Here is a 25,293-nt window from a genome sequence, read left to right on the forward strand (position 1 = left end):
CTTTAACTTTCCGAGTTCCGAGGGATAAAATATACCAAACAGTTGCTCACTGTCAGACAGGTGAAAGGGAGGAGTTAAAATATAAACTTATTCTCAGGTTTTAGGAGTCATGCCTCCTCTCTGTTAACAATTATATATTTTCTCTTTCATCACAATAAGAATCAGAGCTGCGTCATTGGCCCTGTGGACTTGAATCATATGCATGCAAAGAAAAAAAAAACAGCAAATCAAATTTTAAAGTCGTTTTCGTTCACTTTGCTGTTGATTGACTAATGAAAAATGACAACAGATGATTGGTCAGCTAATTATTTTTCACCAAATATTTGTCCCATGCATGCCTTGTGTGTAAATTACATGTGCCTGTACGTGGACTCTCAATTCATCGCTCATCACATAGCCTCAAGCAAAGTGTCTCAATGGGAGATGTTTTCCTTTTTTTTTTTTTAGCGAGCTGCAGTATGGAGCTTTTTATTAAACATGCCCACTTTCTTGCCTGGTGCTACTGATCATAATGGATGACTTGGCATAGTAAAAAGCTGTTGTCTCCAGCTGCGCTCTCTCTCTCTCTCTCCCTCTCTCTCTCTCTCTCTCTCTCTCTCTCTCTCTCTCTCTCTCTCTCTCTCTCTCTCTCTCTCTCTCTCTCTCTCTCTCTCTCCCTCTCCCTCTCTCGCGCTCTCTCTCTCTCTCTCTCTCCCTCTCTCTCTCTGCATTTATGCATTTACAGTACTGCACAGAGTGTGTGTTGAGTTCTGACAACAGAGGACACAGCAGCTTCCCTTACTCTACACACACCACGCTGTTCATTAAATCAGAGGGATGCTGAGGGGAATGTAATGTAAAGAGATGCTTGTGGGTATGTGCTGGCGCCATCGTCGCCAGTCCTGGTAATGTATTTAGAGATGAATGCAACTTAATTTCCTTCTCCAGTATGAAAGTAGCTGCGCTTGTGTGTGTACCTACATGCTTTGTGTGTGTGTGTGTGTGTGTGTGTGTGTGTGTGCGTGTGTGCGTGTGTGCGTGTGTGTGTGTGTGTGTGTGTGTGTGTGTGTGCGTGTGTGCGTGTGTGCGTGTGTGCGTGTGTGCGTGTGTGCGTGTGTGCGTGTGTGCGTGTGTGCGTGTGTGCGTGTGTGCGTGTGTGCGTGTGTGCGTGTGTGCGTGCGTGCGTGCGTGCGTGCGTGCGTGCGTGCGTGTTTACATGCAGAATCAATGGGGATAAGCTCTAAGCACATTGTTTAGTCAGAGTGCCATATTTGCAAGGAACGTTTAAAGCCTCTTCGAAAAGCTTAACATGAAGAAGTTGATAACTCTGTAGTTTTAAGGGTCACCATACAAGTGTGTGATCATCACGGAGGAAGTCAAGATGATTTCTTGACATGATTATAAATGCATGCAGACAGCAACACCAAGCTTTCAAAGTACTGATGAGGTGCATGGTTACTCTGTGTTTTAGATGGAGAACACATTTGTATTCCTCTTGGATAAATGTTTTTGTCTCATAACAGATAATTATGTTATTGATCATTCTGCCACATTCAAACAGCTGGTAAATGTCTGTGTCCAAAGCCTTGAAACTTTGTGAGTTTTCCCATTGACATTAATGAAAACAAAGTGAAAGTGCAGTATTTAAAAGAAAAACAATTGTGCTGAAAATGGATTCACAGCTATAAATATAACTTAAACAACCACAGTAAGGTGTGATAATTTGTGAATAATGAAGCAAACAGTCCTGGGAAAGGAAGATAAAGGCCGATTTATTAGTAGATACAAATAATTCATGAAACTCTTTGTTCAGTTTCAGATGACAGTCTGTAAAACTTGCTGGTTGAGAGTGAAAAAACAAAACAAAAACAGTTTAAACTCCTTTTTAATATACAGTTTTGTTTATACCGTTTTGTTTATCTTGACCTCTATGGGAAAACCTGTTCAGGGCAGAAAAGGTGTTGACCCTTATGTTCATATCCCGATACAACTAACAGTATTTACATGTACCGGGAGTTAAAATAACCATAAATCCTATACAATTTATGATATCCAAGCAATTCAGAAAGCAGACAGATGGAGGTTTGTGTGAATCTTCCACAGTATAACCATCAATTCACAAACAGGATTCATGAGTTTGACACATGTGAAATATGCACAATCAAAACATACACAGCAAAAAACACAGTTATGCTAAATATCTGCCAGATGTTGAAAGTTGAATTTATTTTAAGAAAAAAATCCACAGAAAAAAGTCACTTATCCCACATTTTTGACCATCAAAATGCATCCAGGGTGCCATGAACTTAACTTTAACATTGCTCTCGATATGAAAGGAAAAATGGGCTCCGTCTTGAAAACACCCTCATGCTTGTTGTGAGAGATAATATTGCAACACCACAGCTTTGGGCAGCTGAATGTGTTTCACACCCTCTGCAGAACGAGGAGGCTTCACTGTGGGTTTTTTTCTCTTCTAAAATTGACCGACTGATGGATTTCTGCTTTCTGGATGTCGGGTCAAACTGACCCTTTGACACGGCGATCAAATGCTACTTTGTGGTGGCATGAAAAATTAACACCCAATCCATAGCTGGAGCAGCACCACTTTCGCTCTGCCAAGATAACGAACCGTCATTTCATAGACTGCCTCTTACTTAGTTCATCCTCTGGGAGACCCGGTATTGATCCCATCTGGGTCGTACGGCGTGCTTTAAGTAAGGCACGTCAATGCTGCCAGCTGTGTGCTGTCAACAGTCATTAAGTAGATGTAAATGTCATTCATTCTTTTTGTTTGCAGGTTACCAGATAATCTATATCCGTCCCGTGTCTGAGGTAGTTCCTTATCTGTTTAACTTCGCCTAAGGATGTCAAGTTTGTTGTAGTTCAGTGTCCAAGTACGTCCCGATTTTCACATTTTCACACAGAAATCCTTACAGTATGGCTTTACAGTTCATGCTGTTCCAACAGCACCAAGGTAAATAAGCTTTGTCTGTTTGCACCTGGTTTTATAACTGTGTTATAAAAGAAAGCAAGTCAGCTGTGATCTCCTTCTGTGCTAATGCCCTATTTAACAACAGCATGAAAGGACATGTGAAAAGCGGCGTCTGTCTGTTGATTCCAGGAACATGTGCGGTTGTCATAAAAATGCTGGCTGACCTCAATATGGGGCGCCATGGAAACAAGAGTTTGCACCGGCGTGCTTGCAGGCAGGCATGGATACGTGTGTGTGTGTGTGTGTGTCTGTGTGTGTCTGTGTGTGTCTGTGTGTGTCTGTGTGTGTCTGTGTGTGTCTGTGTGTGTGTGTGTGTGTGTGTGTGTTCTCTCTCTTGGTGCTGTCCAAAAGCCTAATACACTCCTCAAACCCAACATTTTACTTGTAATTGAAAGATTAGTTGGTTCAGAGATAAGATAATTGTGAAGCTTGAGTTACAATGTACTGTTTTTGGAATCGGCGAGTCTAATTTGTGCACACAGGAGTGTGTGCTTGTGCTTGTGTGAGGGCAGCACATACTGTAAGTCACAGCTTGTTAGTACCACAACGAATCTGACCTTGAGTATAGGGAACCCAGGTTCAAATCCTGGAGTGGCAGGAAGAGCATCTGGTATAAAAACTACAGTGCAAGTTGTAATGACTTGCTTTGTCAATTACTGTACAAGGGAGCAGCTGAATAGCCTAATCCCTGTTATATCATTGTGATGTGCTGTGTATGCTTTGTTGTGTGGCTCCTTGAGATGTACATTGCCTGCTGCACTGTAAAGCAAGTTTGTGCAAGAGTTAGTTTTGCTTTTTTGCATGTGCAGTGGACATTTTTGTGTTTCAGGGATCTTAATTCATGACTACATGAGTAGTGGGAACAACTGGCTGTATTCTTTGTTGTTGGAATATGTATTTTTTAAAGTGATCTGAGTCGTTGGATAACATGCTTTATTGGTTTTGAACAAAGGGAACTCATGTTGACGTACAATACATTGATGACCATCTGAATTATTTGATTTGAGTCGTTAATCTCTCCTCATGTATACAATGTTTGGTCTTTGATTTGAAGAAAACTTTTGTACATCAGGCTTCGCATATGAGCATGGTGACTTCGCAGTTGTTTTTAACAAGCCCAGAAGTAACTCGAGTTTTATTTTGACATCATCTCACACGCCCTGCACCGGCTGCTAAAGGGCCAGTCTCCTACCTGCAGTGAGAGTGTCCCATAAACCAACACATTACAGTCTAACCAGGCAACGGACTTTACAAGAAACCTTTTATTTGGGAGACTATTAGATTTGTTTGTTCCGTCTCGTGAAGCGCTCTACAGTCTCGTGCAGCTTAGTGCTGAAGTGGATCCCATTACCTCCCGTCCTCACTACAGGGCTTATTACAGATAAATGTAAAGAGGTGACACAGATGGCATGTTATCAGTGCAGCTTTTTTCTTTGTAAATGTATTTTTGGAATAGTTTTTTTTTTTTTTCTAGACTGATTGTACCACATGCTGAGCACTTTTATTTTTACTCATTGAAACGCCCAACCTGGATTCAGTGCTACCATCAGATAGTGACAGATATAGTACAGTAACATAAATTTTAAATCTTACATAAACGGCAGCATAGTTTTTTTCTCCACGTTTGTTGCCATTTTGTTTGTATCCCTACCCCAAGAATCACAAACAGCAAGAGCAATATGCCTCTACATTCTTGCAGTGTTGCAGTTTTCAGTAAAAAGCAATAAGTTAATGTCAGAGGGAGGAAAAAAGAGAAAAGGATGCGTCTCAGAGATGCATAATTACCACATATGTCATGTTTTCACCTGGAGTGATGTTGACGTATGCTTCCCAAAGTTAAAGGGGGATCGCTGATGCACTAACAACCTGCAGCCCTGAACTGAGTAAAGTTTTATGACGGATGGAAAAGTGCTCTGTGAATTGGACTGCTGCCGTTCATCCAGCTCTACTGTGTGGGCTTCACTTGTTAAGCGGCCATGGTTGTGGTTTGTTCTAAGTTAAACGGATGGAAGGTGATTGGAAACATAGCCAGGCTCACATGTGCTCAGTCACAACACACTGACAACTCACACCGTCAGTGCTTTGAGTCCACACTCGCAAACCTCTGTGTGCAAACCGGGCTGTCTTAGCAGGTGCAGGCATGCAGAGAGCAAGACGAGAGGCAATGTTGCAGCACATGACAGACACTCTTACATACAAATAAACAGCGAGCAGGCGCTTTGAAATGGCATGAGATGAAACGGCTCCATCGCATGCGAAGTGAATAATAACATTCACTTTAAATCAGAGGTTCTTCCTCTTTAATTTTCAGCATACCGAACATTCCTTCATCCAACTTGCTGTCGGTTATTTGCATTTTTTTTTCCCCCTCTAAAATATTTTCCCCTGGATTTTCAACTCGCAGAGGGCTGTATTGGCACACTTTGGTTTGCTCATCTCAGTGTGTGTGTGTGTGTGTGTGTGTGTGTGTGTGTGTGTGTGTGTGTGTGTGTGAGACAGAGGGAGAGGAGAAGCAGAGCAGGAGGAGGGGCGGCAAACTGGCTACTCTGTGGTTCAGTCACATGGGCGCCCACGAGAGGCCGGCAGACAAGGAAACTAGAGAGAAAACGTACAGGGTGAAGCTGTGAGGATGCTGCCTTACTCCTGAGTGACAGTGCTGCACACACACACGCTCAGCCATGGGAGTCTCAGCTGCATGAAGGACACACTGAGTCACAGTAGACTGCTTAGAGCAGCAGGAAGTCCATACAGAAAGGTCTTGATGATGATTTCCATTTTCTGTCATTATTGAGTGCTACAAAAAATGTATTTGCAAAATTAGAAATATCCAAACATGAGCGCTCTCTCCCAGTTCTGATATTCGTAATCTTGATTTATTTTTTTGTCGACAGTCCAACTATGTAGCTGCTTTTTTTTTTCTTTTTTTTTTTTTTAATAAATTCCACCATCTGGACGTCTGACTGTGATTGTGATTTTGATGATAAGAGAATTAATCAGTTTCAGTGGCGTCAGAAACCTCCTTTCAGCCATTTATTTCCATCTCTCTTCGCTTCATCCTCCCTGCCTTTCTTAGCTCTCTCCTCATTATCATGCTGAGTGGTATACATCTATAATTATGCATATATTCCAGGCTGTGATAGTGAAAACACCCGCCTGATTGCTTTTCCTGAACTGCCTACATCCTGTTATTAGATCAGAAATTATCATGAAATAAGCACAAACAGACTGCCTGACATTTACTTGATTGCTTGATCTAATGTAGGCAGTTTAGAGTTTAATCCTGGGTTGATCTTTAATGAACAATATATTTGTTATGAATATTTTTGTCCCACTTAATATAGAACTAATGAGAGCCTAGGTAATGAAAACAGCATCTTAAAAGGAGGGCTCATTACTTATTTAACATTTATCACTTTCACAAATGGTCTACATTAATATTGTAATGCACCGTTGATCCTTTTGATCAGACACTCTTCACAGATGTGCCAGTTTCTACTAAAAGTCATGAAGGTTGATTCTCTGGGATTGTTCAGTGAATACAGGAAACGTTAGAACCATGCAGTTAGAAAGTTAGAGGTGTTTAACTGGGAACTGTCTGGTCTGATATCAGTTAGTTGGATGTCAGAGACAAAAAAAAAATGCTTTCAGTCACACTCTCCGTCCATGAGGCTCTGAAAAGGACTTGGTGCCCTTGTCCCTGATGGTTCTGTTTCCTGCAGCCACTGTAGCTGACAGGGTCCCGCTTGTGTTTGACACTGTTATTACATAATGCTGAACTGCTGCGTCCACCCTGTGGGATTCATCCTGTGTCACAGAGATCAGTAATGATGGTGAGGAATGAGGCCTCTCTGCCACGCAGTGACTAACAGCCATCCCCGTCTCCCTTTTCTCCTCCGTTTCAGATGCTGCTGCTAAGAAAGCCTTCATCACAGAGGTGAGCCGCTATCAGTCTCTGACATTATAACCTTTGTGCTTTTATTTGATCCTTCACATGAGCCAAACTAGAAAATCCAAGTACAATGACCTATAAAAAAACAAAAAAAAACAGGTAATGTTTTCCTTTGTCTCAGTCTAAACAAGTGTGAGCACACGAGGAAAAAAAACACTTTTCTGAAAAACCCCTAAGAAATAGACATTTTTTAATTCTGATGTCTAAATTTTGCTAATTTTAATTGCGACACTGCTTCCTAGTACAAAATACACTGAAAACATTTTAAAACCATATTTTCCAGATTGTTACTGCATCTACATATGTAACAAACAATTGCGTCTGAGCTAAATTTACCTCTCAAGATGTCAAGATCTCAAATCCTGTCTGCCGCAGTGTCTTTCTTAACGCTGCTGTCGGCAAGGACTGTTGCTTCATCAGGGACATAATTTCTGAAGCCTTCAGCATATTTTCACAAACTCACCCTCCCTGCAGCGCCTTGATGTTATGCCACTGTTTAAGGAAAAGGGAAGCTAGTTTTCAATGTTGAGTGGTTTAAGTGTTTTTATTTCAGCAACTCTCAAACAGAACAAATTCACTTTGATCTTCATTTTGTTGGAAAATCGAAATGAGTCATTTTTCAGTTATTCTTATACTTTACATCCAGTGGCCTTTATGTCTGACCCCAATGTCCTCAGAGTTTCTTCTGTGCATAGTGGTCAGGTTAATTGCATCTCACTGAATTTATTGTACATTATTTTCCTTTGCTTGATGCGTCACGGTGACCCTGTGTCAACAGTCTGCTGAATATGAGGCAGAACAAAGTGTGTTAAAGAGTTTGCGTTGGGTTTCTTGTCTTGGCTGGATCACATAGCTCACATGATTTTAATCCTCCTAATTTGTTTAATCCCGCCCATCTGCTACTTCAGACACTGCGGTGTACATTAAAGCAGACCTTTCAAGCATATTGTTCAGTGTGTTCAAATTCAGTCTGTTAAGTATTTAATTCAAGCCAAAATGCCTCATCAGCATTACAGGCAGCACAACCAGAAGGTGGACCATGAAACCATTTTCTGTGCTGAATTAAATCTCAGATGAAGCAGGCAGACGTCATGGCATGCACAGTTGGAGTTTAAGAGTTCAACATTTCACTGACTAAAGATCCTCAAACCATATGAACTGAAGTTCAGGCTTCACTTCCAAATGAACTCCTGATGTGCTCTGGGGAAAACTTCAAGGCTTCAACTCGCTCTGCTTTGTTGATACGTCGTCACTCTGCTGTCTTTAATATTGAAATCAAAGCGGCTGATGAGCAGGTGTGAGAGATCCTGTCTGAGTAACACGTTTGCTTTTGCTTTCTCTCTTGTTCATTAGATGCCCTCATCCTCAGGCCAGCCTGGTCAGGGAAAGAAAATTGGCCACAGAGGGGTCGACGCATCGGGAGAAACTACGTATAAGAAGGTACGATGCAAATGCAAATGCATTTAGAATTGTGGTTGCCACCACAAAGTTTCCTTTGACAGGGATTTTGGTGTTTTAATATAATATATCCTTCTTTTTTTTTTTTTTTTTTTTTACATTGTCTATAGACATTTGCACTTTATAATTTTAACTGCTAAAACTAAACGATGATAATGCCTAGTGCAGTCACAGCCAAGGACATTTTTACTTTCTCAGTATAGGGTTATCGAAGGGGGCAAGCATTTCATTCACTGCCTCTGTTTTTCCTTTACTCCCGCCGCCCTCTGCAGACCACCTCTTCAGCCTTGAAAGGTGCCATCCAGCTGGGCATCGGCTACACAGTGGGTAACCTGAGCTCCAAGCCTGAGAGAGATGTGTTGATGCAGGACTTCTATGTGGTGGAGAGCATATTTTTCCCCAGGTGCTACTCATACACACACATATACATACCAAAGGCCCATAAAGACACTATGGTAGTCTTGTGTTTTTCTGTAGTAGAGAGTTTTTTTTTTTTTTTTTCACTGATTCAATTTTTTCTCATTTCCAGTGAGGGGAGCAATCTCACTCCTGCCCACCATTTTCCAGACTTCCGCTTTAAAACGTACGCTCCTGTGGCCTTTCGCTACTTCAGAGAACTGTTTGGCATCAGGCCGGATGACTACCTGGTAAGATATCACTCCTCTGTGTGCCAAATTACAGTGAGTTGTTAAATTTTCAAAGAAATGTTAAGACTACAACCAGATGGAGCTAAGTAGCAGGAAAGCATGTGTTGAGCTGGTCAGCTATTAACCAGTTTCATGATGTGTATATACTGACATTATAGAATCTGCAACTAAGGGCCTCTCTGGTAGCGGCTCATTGTTGCCGTCGTGAAATTACATATGGAGAAAAAACATAAATCTTTTTTTTTCTTTCGCTCTGCAGACAGTCTTTTTGAGCGTCTAACAAAAAAACAATAAAAAAAGACAAAGGTTTCAGTATTTTATCACCTAAATAGGTTTCTGCAGGTCATCCATGTTTGAGCACTGCCATCGTTAAACTATCGTAAATAAATTGTAAAAGATGTTAGTAACTTTAGCTAGTTACTAGTAAACAAAAAAAAAACAGCAGTATTACAAATTTGTAAGTAATATTCTGAAATATATGTATAAAAAATGAGATGTTGAGAGTTTTGGGAAAGGGTAACAAAACAAGAAAATACGCTGAAGAAAAATCTAATTTAGAAACATAAGAGAGAAGTGAGTGCTGCGCATTAAGATGGTGACATTAGGACGAGTCGGGACAAGAGTCTGTGAGTTGACATTAGAGAGGGCAGAGGGGAAGAAAGTGAGCCCAGGTCTGCACCTTGTTTCTTCCCATCAGGATGGAGGAGCTGCGAGCAGAATGATTCACCACCACGCTTGGAGCAGTCTTGTTGCGTATACGCAAACTGCTTAGTCAGTGTTTGTGTGTGCTCCCGTTAACACATCGGTACTCCCACCATGTGAAAATGTCGTCTTTCCTCCCTCCTCTTGCAGTCGGCCTGTGAGCACTCATCACCATGTATCGTCCACACAAGTCATTCAGTGACGCTCAAATCTGATTATTGCAGTTTAAGATATGGTTATGTTCCAATTTGTCAGTTAGACCGAGTGTCTATGGAGGCAGAAACATATAAATGAAAACCGTACAATAAATCCATTCATCTTACCTGCTCATTAGCCGTTTGGTTGCTTGTAATAAACACTGCAAATATGCATCATTGAGGGGATCCAGAGCCCTAATTACATCCTGTTATTCTGATTCATAGATAATGTTGTTATAATTGAGAGGTTTCTGTGGTCTAGTCAGTCTCACTGGACATTTGTAATCATAGCTAACAGTCCAGGAGGTTTCATGCACCTTTCAATAGTAGATAGATCTGCTGTTAAGAGTTTTTCTTTGGGCAGCATGACAGCAGCACTTGAATGAGAGCTGCTTTGTGTTGTCGTTGACTGTTGTGGATCGTGTTTGGGTGTAGCCAAGGACTCAAGTGGTCTGCCAGTAGCACTGCCGGACGACATCATGATGAGACGTGAATGTACAAAATAAACAAATAAAGATGGGTGGATCGGGAGTGGTGGTGGCAGTGTAGAGGTGGAGGTGAGACCCACAGAAAAACACATATTTTAACTTTTTATAAACCACTGGGGTTAAATGTGTAATCCTCCGAGTTCTTTTATTTAGAAGTGATTTTAAGTTTTGCACATCAGACGGTACAGGAAGGTCTGCAGCAGGAAAACCAGTGTTACTTCTGTTGAACTAGCCAAATAGGAATAGTGAAAAATAGCTGGGAGACTGCCTGAGATAACGTAGTAAAATAGTTATAGTTCAGTTTACAGTTTAAAAACCCACTTACATGTAGTTTATCATCAAGGACCAAGATGTGGTAAAGCCTAACTATAGACAATTACTGTAGTGTTATTAAAATTACTAAACCTGTCAGTTATGGCCACAAGGATTATGTACAGTATTTATCCAACTCTCATTAAATAATTGATTATATGTGGCAGGTGGTGGCATGCTTCATGTGATCCATATTTAATGACTCAAAGAAGCTGTGATTTCACTCCGTTGAAGGGTTTTAAAAGGGTGACCATTAAAGGCTAATGTTCACCCTTGTAATCGCGATTTAATTAATCTGTTGAAATGTTGAAATTTTAGTGTTTTCTGATCACCCCTACTAAAGAATTTGTAACTCTGCTAAGTTAGGCTTGTTCCAGTTCTACGTTGCTGTGTTTTACTTGGAAACATTTCCTAGATAATTAAATAGTGATCTCCTCCGACAGGTTTGTGTAGGCTGTGTAGAAGTCATATGAATGCAGCTTTTAGCAATAGAATGGTTGGGGGGGTGGGGGGGCAGAAAAGGCTGACCAGCGAAACCATGACATTACAGTGAACTCTGTTAACATTGCTGGAATTGGTATTAAAGTGCATTTACTGTATTTACTTTCGCCACAATTTTCACAGCATTTATTCTTCTGCTTCCCCTTTTTTTAAGTTATTTCATCTTGATGTACGTTTTGTGCATGCCTGAGCGGTCAATTGAAGCGATTAAGTGAACTCATCATATCCACATCCTCTAAGTTTACAGTCGCACCCCTCTGGTCAGCATTCTACGCCCCTTTAATTTGCTGTTACCGAGCAGATCTCAGATTAGCCTTATGCTGTACAGTTGCCTTTTCCTGTGTTCTTTTTTTTTTGTTGCTGGACTCCAGAAATATTATAGATAGACTAAGTTGGACTTGAGTCACTGTGAGAACAAATGTAAAGGTACACACTGACATGTGTTGGCGCTGCGGAATCCAGCTGATTTGTTCAGCTCAACTGTTGTGTCCGTGACACACAGCTTATGAAAGCAAATAAAGCACTTAAGCTGCTTGTTCTCTGAGTCACAACTCAGTCAGTTCTGAACACACAGATATAATACATATTTTTAGATTCTGTGTATCTTACACTTCACAAGTGTATCATCACTGGCCTATAAAATCCACACCTTCAAATCCTTTTGAATTCTTAGAAAATGTCCTGATCAAAGTCGCCTGCACATCTGGTAAATGAGAGCTGGTCACATCAAATTTAGCATTATGTTGATGATGACAGTTTATATGCTCATTTTGCTCTTCATTTTGTTTAAAAACAAGCAAAAAAATTGGTGATGAAATAGCTGTAATTTATATCTGGTACACCCCAATTCCTCAAGTGTTGGTGCAATGCTTTAAATTCAAATAAAAAAAGCTGGATATCCTTGAAATGTATTTCCAGTGGAACATAAATAATATATCAGATGTTGGTATTGACACATTTCACCATTTTATGGAAAATATAGGTTCATTCTGAATTTAATACCTGCAGAAAATTGCAAAAATGTTCGAAAAGGATCAAGGAAACGCTGAACAAGTAATTAGTTCAAACCACAAACAACATGAGGTACATTTGTCAAAGTAAATTGTCCCACTATTTCTGACAGCAACACATTTTGTCTTGTTGTTGCCAGTTTTGTTTTGTTTTGTTTTTTTTTCTCACTTTGTTCAATGTATGAGCAATCTTTTCACTAAATGTTTTGGTATTATCTGTTTGAATTTGCAGTACTCCCTATGTAATGAGCCTCTGATCGAGCTTTCCAACCCTGGGGCGAGTGGTTCAGTCTTCTATCTCACAAAAGATGACGAGTTCATTATCAAGACCGTGATGCACAAGGAGGCCGAGTTCTTGCAGAAACTACTACCTGGATACTACATGGTAAGCAAATGCTTCAAAGTCACAGTGCATGAGCGGAGATACACTCTGACAGTAAATCTACGACGTGAATAATCTGCGGGGGGATAAAACTGAGAGCAAAATATGTTAAGACCACATGTCAGAGTATTACGTCACCATTCAGATTAGCTGCGTTTTAGTTCCTGGTTGGGAAGGTTGTTCCTCTCTTTGTTGTGGACATTGCCGCTTTGCCTTCAGGCTCGTGATGGGCATCGCCACTGCAGAGCAGGCCGGTTATCATGTGCTGTACAAATATAATAATTGTCTAATTATCACAGCACACAGATTCATCAGCGCTGCCTAACAAGCCTGGGAAATCTGCCAGTGTGCTCACGTGTGAACGTGCATCTCTCACACATTCTGGTTTTTTTTTTTTTTTTTTTGTTTTAATTTCTGATTTGTGCATTTCAGGTTTATGTAAGACTCTGCAAATGTTAAGGGTGGCACCCTTTTCATGTAATGCAGACATAACAGTTCTCATTTCTTCCTGCAACCTGCAGGCGGTTTCCTAAGAGACTGGCTGGTGTGTTTCAGTCGCCGGATGTACTGAACTTAAGCCTAACAGAGCGTGACTTTCACCAACAGTAGCCCTCCCGCATCCCCCCCTTTCACAGTCTGCAGGCTCATTCTGAATGAAGTCAACCAGCAACAGTTCCTTGTATGTCCATGCTGCTGATTCGGTCTCTCAGGTTCATGGCTTTGGCACTGTGTTTATTCATGTGCCGACAGCCGCGGGCGACGACCACTACAGGAATTCATTTAATCATTTAGGGATGTTAAAGGCTCAGCTCATTCACTGTGACCTTTTCCATGGTTTTGGTTGCGCTCTGAAGGGCTTTCTCACATGTAATTGGTCTAAGACGGCGCTTTAATGAAAGCAGAGCGATTCATTTCCACGTAGAACGGCCGTAGCTTGAGGCGAGGAGGCAGGTGAACCAAAAAAACACAGTGTTACACACCGACTGAAGCACACACTCAGAAAGATAGACGCAGCCACAAGCTACAGATTTTAGCACAGCGAAGGCATGATAGGCAGCGTGCAGCCAGTCGTTGGTATAGTTCCACATGTCTCCGGCAGCTGACTGGCTGATGGTTGTGGGCTGGCTGAGGAGTCTGGCTCTGGGCAGCATGCAGATCACTGTGATGTAACCGGCTCCACTCTGCCACATCGCTCCCTTCAGTGCATTTGCCCTTCTCTCATATGTCTTGTCTGAGGTTTTATTATCTTATCACCCTCCCTGCTGCTGCTGCTGCTGCTGCTGCTGCTGCTGCCGCCTTGGCTCCGGCAGTGCAGTTCTCTTCCTTTTATCTTTTCCTCTGGTCTTGAGTTTTAATCCATTTTCTGTCACGTTTTTCTGTCATGCTCATCTTTGTTCTTCATCCCTCTCCTCTCCCTCACGTGTCTGTGTTGTTGGCTCTGCCCTCCTCACATTGACAGGAGGGTTGTGTGTGGCTGAGGGCAGAGGATGCTCTTTCTCTCCGTGAACTCTCTCTCTCTCTCTCTCTCTCTCTCTCTCTCTCTCTCTCTCTCTCTCTCTCTCTCTCTCTCTCTCTCTCTCTCTCTCTCTCTCTCTCTCTCTCTCTTTCTCTCTCTCTCTCTCTCCCCACAAGCCCATATAAAGGTCGTCCTCCAAGTCTTTTCAACCATCATTGTTCTCTTCTTTCTCAGCTCCTTTTTATTTTTTCTCTCATATCTGGTTTGACTCCTGAATATTATGTGTTACCTCGGTATGGATCAGCGATTGCTGTTTTCCTCTCTGCTCTCATTTCTCTAATGGGACTGAGCTGGCCCAGGTCCCAAGGTCAGAGCAGGTTGTTCACCCAGCCTGACTAACCTCATTCCTTTGGATTGAAGATAGACAGGAGAGCTCTGCAGGGAGGAAAACAGATTTATGCAAGAATATGAAAAAGACTATTTAAAGTACTTGTTAAAATATCCATCCATATTCATTTTTATTTAAAGTTTTGCCATTAGTTTCAAGCCCGCACAGCAAATCCGTTGTTTACACTTTGGTCTCACAGAAGGATGATTATTGGTTCAGGAGCCTTTCTTTATGGAGTTTGCTCATGTTGGTGTGTAACTGTCTCTCTGTGTGCCCTGTAACGTATTGGTGACTTTTCCATGCTGCAAATATTGTCGCTTCGGTTCGACTCCCGTGCCACTCAGCTTTGAGTTGGATGAACTGGATTTACTAAACATGACTTGAAAGCTTGAATGCATCTTAAAATATGTGTCGGTGGTGTTTTTCTCTGTTGTACAAATGTTTCTTTCATATTAAATCTAAAGCTAAATGGTGAAAGTCTAAGACTTTACGATCGTCGCACCAAGCAGTTGTTCAAGATATTCATAAAGTTTTTTGTTTTACTTTTTTTCCACTCACTAAAACTTCCACAAGGAAGCATAAGGTGCTTCTCACACTTTCCAGATGGTATCATTGAATATCTTTTCCTTTCTGAATCATTTTATAATTGAAAAGATTTTCCTTACATTTGAGTTGATGGAAAAATTGGCATAAATCAACAAAATAACTCAGAGAATAAATGAATTATCAAAAATGAGTCCAGCAGATTTGTAAAGATTGGGGATCCGGTGAATACACAGAGTGCACCAGCCACGGTTTTTTTCCTCCTTCTCTCGCTGTTACCCGCGAAACAGTTCCTACTCTCACAGCCATGTTGAGAAAATATCAAAATCACCTGTTCTTTAAATTAGGCCTGAAATTATGCGCGTGTGAACTTTTTCCCTCCGTGCCTGCATTGATCGCCTTCCACAGCATTATGGGAAAACTCATGATTTGTAATCACTCTCTTATGCAATGCCTCCTGGTGCTATCAGGTGTGAAACGTGTAACTGTAACCTGTGTGTGTGTGTGTGTGTGTGTGTGTGTGTGTGTGTGTGTGTGTGTGTGTGTGTGTGTGTGTGTGTGTGTGTGTGTGTGTGTGTGTGTGTGTGTGTGTGTGTGTGTGTGTGTGTGTGTGTGTGTGTGTGTGCGCACTTGACAGTTGCGTCTTGTTTATCTGTTAACTGTTTGCATAACACATATCGCCTATCACGCTCATGTATTTTTCACTCCTTACAGGAAGAGGAAGATTAAGCTGCTACTTTTCGTTTGTATTATTTAAACTCAAACTTGCATGTTGATGTCAGGAAAATCACTTTGATTTTCACATCTTGTAAGATGTGGTTCTTGGTATTGTGAGTCATCAGACAACCTTTCACCTCAACAACCACTGAATTAAAATTGTCGCATAAGTTGACAGGAAATTATTTCTGACCACAGTAGATGAAACAAAGTTAATTTGTGAGTTTTTTATTTATTTATTTATTTATTTATTTATTTTTTCCTCTCTTGTTTTCATCAGAACTTGAACCAGAACCCGCGCACTTTGCTGCCCAAGTTTTTTGGCCTCTACTGCGTCCAGTCGGGCGGGAAGAACATCCGTGTAGTTGTAATGAACAACGTCCTGCCCCGTGTGGTACGCATGCACCTCAAATACGACTTGAAGGGATCCACCTACAAGAGGCGAGCATCCAAGAAGGAGCGGGAGAAGGCGAGGCCCACCTTCAAAGACCTGGACTTCATGCAGGACATTCAGGATGGGCTGATGCTGGACCAGGACACCTACAACGCTCTGGTCAAGACTCTACAGCGAGACTGCCTGGTGAGAAAACTGATATTTAAAGGGCTCTTCACTCCCTCTGCCTCTGTTTCCTCTGGAGCTGCGCAGGCAAGAGTGACGGCAGGATGGAGGGAGGACAGGCTGAGGCGGAGATGGAGAGAGTGCTTTGCTGGTTGTGAAGGAGAATCTAGACAACCTCGTAAAGTGTCTCCAGAGAGGAAAAGCTGCAGAGTGTGTGGAGCCTTGGCAGTCATGGTTGGAGGAAAGGATCATGAGCAGAACAGAAGGAAGGATAAAGAGGTGAAATGATGCAGCATCCACAGCATAAGTGATAGATGGAGAGACACAGTGTAGAACATCTGCAAAAATAAATTGAGGAGCTTTATAACCTGGAAAGTGACGGCACTCTGATCAATAAAAGAGGCTCATGCAAGAGAGAGTAGGCGGAGGGAGAGAAGAAAAGTCTGTTTATGACAGTGTTTGGTGTTCCCAGGATCCCTCACCATAAATTTGAGCTTTGTTATGAGCAAGAGCTTTAACAAGGTGTCTGGTCCGGTGTGAGGCTTGCGGCGGACTTGTAAATCACCGCCTGGCGTTTACATCTATGGAGCATGTGCTTGAGAGGAAGTGCATGCGCTGACATTGGCTCCCATATACATTGTTTATTAATGTGTGCGTGCTTGCACGCTGGGCCTCACCTATGGATGTGATTTCCCTCCGACGCCGACTCCAAGCGCACGCTCTCGGTCAGATTTATTTATCACGGCGGTCAGTCGATGTACACGTCCGACCATCCGCGTGCGTTCTGCTCTCAGGTGCTGGAGAGCTTTAAGATCATGGACTACAGCCTGCTGCTCGGGGTTCACAACATGGACCAATCGGAGAGGGAGAGGCAGATGGAGGGCTCCCAGGGCGAAAACGACGAGAAGAGACCCGTGGCCCAGCAGAAGGCCCTGTATTCCACTGCCATGGAGTCAATCCAGGGAGGAGCCGCCTGCGGAGGGTCCATCGATACTGACGACACGTGAGTTAAGCCAGACAAACGAGGAGGCTGTCGACCAAAGAGCAAAAAGCGATAAATGTGACCGCTGCAAAGAAAGAATAATGGCCGGTGCATTACTCAGACTCGCAATAATAATAATAATAATGACAAAGTGGAAAATGAATTACCAATAGGTACATTTATTTACTGGAATATATTCAGCTGCTTTCACCTCTTGCGATTAAGATCTGCGGGTTTCAGTTGTTGCACTTCAGTCTACCTCTGCAGTTCCTGCTCTTCTTACTCAAAGCCTTTCAGATTCATCTGTCGATACCATGCAATACTAAACCGTCTTAAATGAGTTCAGTAGTTAAATTTCCACCATCCCAAGGTGTAACATTTGGAGGTAAATTCAGCCTAGAATTTCAAATTTTGCAGACAACAAGAGCAACCATCATGAGAAACTACTGCATGTAAACGTCAACTGTAAATTACTTACTGAAAGCAGTACTGAAGATCCACTTTGGGCTGTGGAAGCAGTTATGACATAGCGAGGGTTGCAGGTTCGATTTACACTGCCAACAGGTTGCCACTGTGAGTTTAAGCCCTTAAACTCCCAGAAGCTCATGAGGCGCTGCACTATGGCCGCCCATTGCTCTTGGTATGAGTCACCAAGGTTTACTATGAATGGAATAATTTAAACATAGGGAAATAATTCCACCAAGGGGATTCTATAAAGTCTGCTTTCTGTCAGCAGAGATTTGCTGTTATATACCAGGTCAGTAAGACAGCTTAATGAAAAAGTAGTAAGACTGCAAAATTAAATATATTTGCTTTCAGTGAGAATGTGAAAGTAGTTCCTCTGTGGGAGCATGAACCCTAATTTTCTGTGTAGATCAACAGTAGTGTCCTGCCTTTCCAGCGAGCTTCGAAGAATTCAAGCTACTGGTAGCTACATTATTAAAGGTTCGGAGAACAAAATCAAATTATACCACACTGTCTGTCATCACTTCATAATGTACTGCAAGAGCTTCGGCACCTCCACCGTACCAGGAACACGGTGTGGTTATGAGATTACAGATAGCTGGTTTGAAAGCCAGCAGCTCAGGTATAACACTTCATTAAATTAAAGTTATTGGGAGACAGCAGTGTGGGATTGATGGGGTTTTGCCTGATATAAAGTAACCTTTGAAAAACAAAACCACATATTATACCACAGAGGTGTCAAACAAGTTGCTCAATGGCAAAAGTCAGCCCACTACAGAGGTCCCATCCAGCCTGTGAAGGGGACTAAAGAAAGGCTTGAAATTACTGTTGCTCCTCATTTCTTATCTGAGATTAAGTGTTTTGGCAGACAAACAGAGATCAGTCATGCAGCCGTGAACATTATTTGCCACCTTGTTGCTGATGAAGCAGCATCAACATCGAAGCCAAACTGAGAGGGTGACTTTGTGAAAACTTGCCGGAGGCTGCAGAAACATCCTGCAGAAGTGACGAGCTTTGGCAAGCATCAGCCTGAAGAAAAACTCTCTGTGGGACATAATTTCAGATATTTCGTCAAATTTAAAGAGCCAGATTAATTACAAGTCTTACACTTTTTAACTTCAGCAAAATTAAAAATACAAGCCACCAGTTGAGGACATTTTTGTCCTCAAATCACTTAAAAAAATAAATAAATAAATAAAAAAATAGAATTTTTACATGTTTTTTGAAAGGTGGTTGAATTAAATGCTGAGAAACAAAAACATGCATATATTTTTGCACTAAATTACAGATAAATGTTTGAAGTTATGCTGTTAATAGGTTAATAAGTTGATGTTATGGCCCACTCAGGGTCCAGTAGGGCTGTTTGTAGCTACTTCACTAAATCCAGTTTTACCGACTGTAGCAGCTTCATGATAATAAATATATTCTCTATTAGAAACAATGTTACTGTGAATGTGCAGGAAAGGTTAGTGCATAGATATTTACTTGTTTTGTGAATTGACAAATACATTTTGTATCTGTAGTGTAATCCAAAAAAAAAAAAACTAATAATAATAATATTGACACTGCCACCAAATTTATCAATCAAAATCAAGATTTTCTGGGTTGAAATTGGCTCCACATGTGTATCTCACTGTGAACCTTGAAAAGGATGTTTTCTGACGTGGAGTTGACTGCAGATGTTTTCATACACTTCACACTCCTTTCAGCTCTTTTCTTGACATCCAGAGTCATTTAGTATGTTTGGCTCAGAATTAATGATACAGTTTTCTGTTTCTGTTTTATGACCCTTCTCATTTTAGGATGGGTGGCATCCCAGCTGTCAATGGGAGAGGGGAGAGGCTGCTTCTCTTCATAGGAATCATCGACATCTTGCAATCTTACAGGTGATTATCACAGATCGATCTTCACTATCAGACCATCGCCAGCCAGACTGCATGCTTAAAAAGACAGTGTCATTTCACCACCGCCAATCCTTGTTTTGAGCAAGACATGTGTAGTTGCAAAATATTTTGAGTTGCATTTTACATTTTTCTAAGACTAAGTGAAAAGGAATCGTTCTATACATGCACACCTCTCCATCCTCCTACCGCAGCGGACCATGTTTACAGCTCACTCGCCTCAGACGGCACATTTAGGACTCTTAGCCTGCAGGCTTGTTGCATATGCATTTTTGCGTCTCACTCCATTAAATGAGTAATGTTTAACGACACGTAATATGCGTCTTGTATTGGTTTCTGCAGACTAATCAAGAAACTGGAGCACACGTGGAAGGCTTTGGTTCATGATGGGGTGAGTTTTTTATAGCTTTCTTCTGGACACACAGGATTCAAATACACGAACAAATCAGAGTTGAACTTGTTCTCCTTTCCATTGTTTTCTTTTCTTTTTTTTTTTTTTTTAGAACTTTCAGGATTATAAATCTCAGAAAAGCATTTTTGGTTTGGTAGTCTGTTCTGTCTTGCGTGTGTGTGTGTGTGCGTGTCTGTGTACTTATTTGTTAAAGCTTATTAGAAGCCAGCTTTAGGAACAGCTATGGATTACTCAGATATTAATTACATGCATATCAACAACTACAGTGTTATAATAGAGGCAATATTTTAATGTATTTGTTAATTCCATAAACATTAATCCCTGTTTTCCTTTCACTGTCATGAAGATGAGCTTTTGCTTAGCTTCACTTAAAGTTAATCAATTTAATAGACTATTTTGTGAAGCTGAGAAATTGTTCTTGCTGTTTTTCCAGATTTGTATTCAGAGGTTGAGTGTTGATTTTCAGTAAACAAAAAAATTCAGACGACTTTCCCTTCAGAGACGCCTTTATGTTAATTTTACCAATTTAAAACCTTCGAAACATTTCATCAGTGATATATTGACCCTGCATTATCTGAGCTCTGCGTTCTTTCATAAACAAACAGAACCACAACCAAGAAGACTTGTAGCTGGTAAATTACACAGTGAATTTTAATACGTTTTCTCTGACACATTCGAAACAAAATACCACCAGTACAATTTTATTTTACACAATTCTCCTGAAAAACTTCATACTTTGCATTCAGTATGTGCGCATGTACCATCCGTAGCTGTACTTATTTTAATGTGGCGACACTGTCGTGACATGTGTCCAGCGTCAGGACTGATTTCTAATTTTTCCAAAGTGTGAAACGCTTTTTTTCTCAACATTGAATGAACAAACAACTTCTGCTCCCATTTATCGTGTGCTGAAATGCAGTGCGTTACTTCTGGCATGTCTGTTGGAGAGATATTTATGGACATTTTTGAGCAGCAAATAAAGTGGATAAGAAACCACTGTCCCATGGTGGAGTCAGTGAGCTTCCGGCTTTTCAAATAAACAAATGCATATGTATCTTAACATGCATTGAAGTGTTAACTGGTCATGCTATTCAAAGGTGTAATGTAGGATTTTCTCAAAAAGACGAAGCCAAACGTCTGTTACTCGCTTTATGAAAAACACGCATGCGCCAGACCATCCTACCTGCTGTACTGCTTCTCCAGAGGAAACGCCTATCAATGGCGGAAGCGTGCGAGCGCGAGCTCATCTTCTCCGGGCGTGCACGGCTCTGTTTGCAGTTTGTGCGATCGGCCTCGCTCATTAAGCTTATTTTCCGAAACAGTTACAGTTTCATTATGTCAGACTCGCCATTGGTAAATACTAGCTGAAACCGAAGCTCACGGGCTACATAAACACTCTGAATGCGCATGCGCAATAAGTAGAACCTTATTGGCAGCGAGCACGTACAACGGCTTTATGAAAGCAGTTCGTCAAAATGATTGACAAACAGACCCACCAGTTATTTTGATGAGCCACCCGGAACTCAAAGCAAATAGAAAATCCTGTATTACACCTTTAACATCCATTGATGTTTTTTTAATAGACCCTTAAAGTGCTGAAAAAACTAACCTAAAAAAGTAAAACATATAAAAACTCTTCATATCCTTTAGCTCCCACATCAAGACAGCTAAAGCGAAGCTCATGGTCGACAACATAAAACCAGATGTTTTGAAATGTCTACTGTCACTATGCACACTCACTAATGGACTCACGTATGTAAACCAGGGTTTTTCAATCAGCCCTCTGAGCTGTCTGCTATTTGTTGTCATGTTAATGGACGGAAGCAATCTAAAACTGCTGAGTTTAGTATTGGGTTTGAGGAGGGGAAGACAGTAGGTGCTGCAGACGCTGGATGAGATTCAGCTCCACAGTTTGGGAGCAGAGTGACTGAAAGCTTTGCTCGGATTATATTGCTTTCTTGTATTTGACAAGCATGACCTTTTGTGCGTCTCTGATTTTTACCTCCCCGAGATGCTTGGAGAGCTCTCACCATCCCCGTCCAATCCCCGTCCGTCTTTTCATCCACTCGGAAGTTCACGCTGTGTGTCTTTACGCTCCCGCTCTCCAGTTGGAAGCGTCCCTATCAGTCTCCCTCCCTCCCCACCCTCCTTATTCACTCCTCCCTCCCACTCTTTGACACACTCGTACACGAGATGTGTGTGAGGGAGCGAACAGCCTCCCGTGCGTCACTGCTGCTGACGATAATGTATGCTCCACACTCTTACCATGTTACACACAACTGATGAAGGAGATGTTGAGAAACTCTGAGGCAGAGAGCTAAAAAAACCAAGAGGGTGTCCCTCCACTTCCCCGGTCTCCTCCACCCCTCCTGTCCTCTGCCATTCTAAACCAAACACCAAGTGTCATCTGTCAGTCTGCTGGCAGTGTTGTCTCAGTCTGCTGCAGCATGAATAATGAAGAGACTTGTCTGTAGCCTCGTCTGACTGCGTTTCGAGCGTCTGTTGCTGCATTTGCATGTGTTGATCAGTGGAGTGGTTCCACTCAGACTGAAGTATTTCCAGTTTAACGTGCTGTAAGCACTAGTTTAACCATTTTACTCATGCACCATTTGTCTCATTAATCCATCCGTCTGTCTCTCTCTCTCTATCTGCCTCTCTCTCCCCGCTTCAGGACACCGTGTCGGTCCACCGGCCGGGCTTCTACGCCGACAGGTTCTTGAAGTTCATGAGCAGCACGGTTTTCAAGAAGAGCTCCTGTGAGTTCATTTTACATCAGTGCACTGCCTTACATAGTCAGACGGCGCCGTGTGGGAAGAGACACAGACACTCATGTCAGACGCCAAGCTTCTGTCTCATTTACTGCGGAGCCATGATGGGGGGGGAAGTCAGATCCAGCCGCTAAAAGCCTTATTAGGTGCTGTTTCATGTCAGATGAAAGGAAGGCAGCTCGTTATGTCATCGCTGTTCAAAAACCTCACTGGTGAACAGAGGTGTGTTGGTGTGAGGCTTTAAAATAGAGACATGGATACATGTATTAGCTCAGAGTTTAAACTGTCGTGTTTTAATGGGGCTTTTCTGGACATTGATGCGTGTTAACTGTCTGCGATCCTGCACACTGACACGGATTCATACACCGACACACGGCCCTGATATTCTGCTGCAGTGGGGTGAACTGACCTTTCACCGTTTCACCATTAAACTTATTTTTTTCTCTTTATTTGCGTTTTATGTCAACATCAACAGCACCAAATTATCAGTCTCCTCAAAGCAGAAAGTTCAAAATTATTTCATTCTAACCCATGGTGATCTGACTGGACTGCACATCACCAATGTAAACACAGAAAATATTTTTTGAAGTTGCAGTAGTATGTTTTTACTGCTTTTATTTCTCTTTTCTATATGTCAGTGAAAAACAAAAGAAAGTGAGCAAGAAAAATGCTTCTTTGCGAAACACCAACAAGTGCAAAATTCAGGAATTTGACAAGAAAATCAGGGATTGAACTGCAGTTTAGTGAAACGCTCGTGCCTGTGGCTTGCGTCCATGTACGTGCACGGAGGAGGGGAACTCCTTCCTCGCTCTTTTAGTAGCGCTCAAAGTAACCTTTAAGTTTCTTTTGCCTGGTGGGGTCTGTGCTGGAGTTGTGGCAGTGCTAGAAGCCGGTCTTTTCTTACTTTCTGGAAGATCCATCCTCAATACTGCTCAGTTGTTGCTCGCTAAGCATCTGGAGGAGTAATGGCGGACAAAACGAAACTTAAGGAAATCAGGTCAGCGGGAGAGTGCATTACGTCACATCCTCTCAAATTCTCCCCAAGAAATACAAATTGCCGGACCGGCACTGCAACTATTCAAGCGACAAGTTAGCACTGTTAGCAGTACTTGCAGTGAATATGTCAGGGCACATTGTGCACATCATTGAATACTTGCAACATATTTATGGTGGAAAATAAGTATTTTTAAAGTGTAAAACTCCTTAATGCACCTTCAAAAACAAATGAACAAGAAGCTACATTTGCAGTCATCAGTGGAATATCTGGTCAGATAGTTATGAGTTTCATTAGGTTTGATTGATCATCCATTTCCAAACAGGCATCCAAACAGTCGAAGTGTTAATCAGCGCGTCTCATATCAGCTAAAGTGGTGGTGCTAGTTTACCCCATCTGAAATCCAGCCAGCGACCTTCAAAATGTTTGAAGAGTTTTCTTTTAAGTGTGTAGTGCAGATAACTGGTGACGCTTGTAACACCATTTCACCGCATTGTGAAAAAATATTTACCCCAGCCTTCAACCAAATCTTACTGCTCATGATGCAGCGTGAGATTTAATTCTTAACCATTGTCAAAATGATTTTCTGTGTGATCTCTCTCTTTCTGCTGAGTGACATAATATTTCTTTTCCCGCAGCTCTGAAGTCGTCTCCATCCAAGAAGGGTCGCGTGTCCCTGACGGTGCCCAAATGTGGCGGTCCCGGAGCAGCCTGGTCCGCCAGCCAGCTGCCATCTGAGAGAGACGAGAACATCTACGACCTGAGAGGAGCTCGCAGCTTCCCCACGCTGGAGGATGAGGGTATTTACATAACGCGCGGCATCGGAGCGCAGTGACATAAACTAAGAAAGACAGGCAGAGGCAGATCAGACTGAAGCAGCGTCCACGGCTGATGTTTCCATGTTCTGTGCTGCTGTGGATCGTCCTGCACTTTAAACTGTTTCAGTGAAATGTCCCTCAAACTAGATTTATACGGACTCAGTCAAAAAGCATTATAATATCCTTCATTCATAGTTATAACAACAGCGCAACCAGTGTGGGAAAAAAAAGATATCTGATATTAATGCTTGTATTTTTTTTCCCACCAGGACGCCCCGATCTTCTCCCGTGTACTCCGCCGTCGTTCGAGGAGGCCACCACAGCATCCATTGCCACCACGCTCTCCTCAACCACCTCTTTGTCCATCCCAGAGAGATCTCCCTCTGACACAGCTGAACACCCCCGCTACAGGTACTGACGCACACACAAACACAAACACAAACACACACACACACACACACACACTTCAAAACCCACAGTCAAGCAGAGCATCTATTTCTGATGATGGCATCTGAAATAAATCTGTATATTTTATATCAGCTGACAGATATTGTTCCAACTGAGACCTGAATAAAATTCACACCTGATGGCTGTTTGAGTCACGGTCGAGAATGAAAAGCCACATGTAGTTAATTCCTCTCTAATGAGATGAAGTGTCATCTCTTGGTGTGAG

At 41.9% G+C, this 25,293-nt stretch overlaps 1 protein-coding gene across 3 annotated transcripts in view; it reads left to right on the forward strand.

Annotated features, from left to right (window-relative positions):
• The window catches only part of pip5k1ca (phosphatidylinositol-4-phosphate 5-kinase, type I, gamma a), a 51,256-nt gene that overhangs the window by 12,959 nt on the left and 13,004 nt on the right, over window positions 1-25,293 (forward strand). For all 3 annotated transcript variants that reach the window (XM_030082918.1, XM_030082919.1, XM_030082920.1), the window contains exons 2-13: window positions 6,874-6,905; window positions 8,274-8,360; window positions 8,651-8,781; window positions 8,908-9,025; window positions 12,468-12,620; window positions 16,002-16,301; window positions 17,075-17,283; window positions 19,530-19,613; window positions 19,971-20,019; window positions 22,712-22,796; window positions 24,441-24,602; window positions 24,890-25,031. In XM_030082918.1, the coding sequence (XP_029938778.1) occupies window positions 6,874-6,905; window positions 8,274-8,360; window positions 8,651-8,781; window positions 8,908-9,025; window positions 12,468-12,620; window positions 16,002-16,301; window positions 17,075-17,283; window positions 19,530-19,613; window positions 19,971-20,019; window positions 22,712-22,796; window positions 24,441-24,602; window positions 24,890-25,031 (1,552 nt within the window). The remainder of the gene's footprint in view (window positions 1-6,873; window positions 6,906-8,273; window positions 8,361-8,650; window positions 8,782-8,907; window positions 9,026-12,467; window positions 12,621-16,001; window positions 16,302-17,074; window positions 17,284-19,529; window positions 19,614-19,970; window positions 20,020-22,711; window positions 22,797-24,440; window positions 24,603-24,889; window positions 25,032-25,293) is intronic.

Source organism: Salarias fasciatus, chromosome 23 (genome assembly GCF_902148845.1).
Source record: "Salarias fasciatus chromosome 23, fSalaFa1.1, whole genome shotgun sequence".
In the NCBI taxonomy this organism is placed as follows: Eukaryota; Metazoa; Chordata; class Actinopteri; order Blenniiformes; family Blenniidae; genus Salarias; species Salarias fasciatus.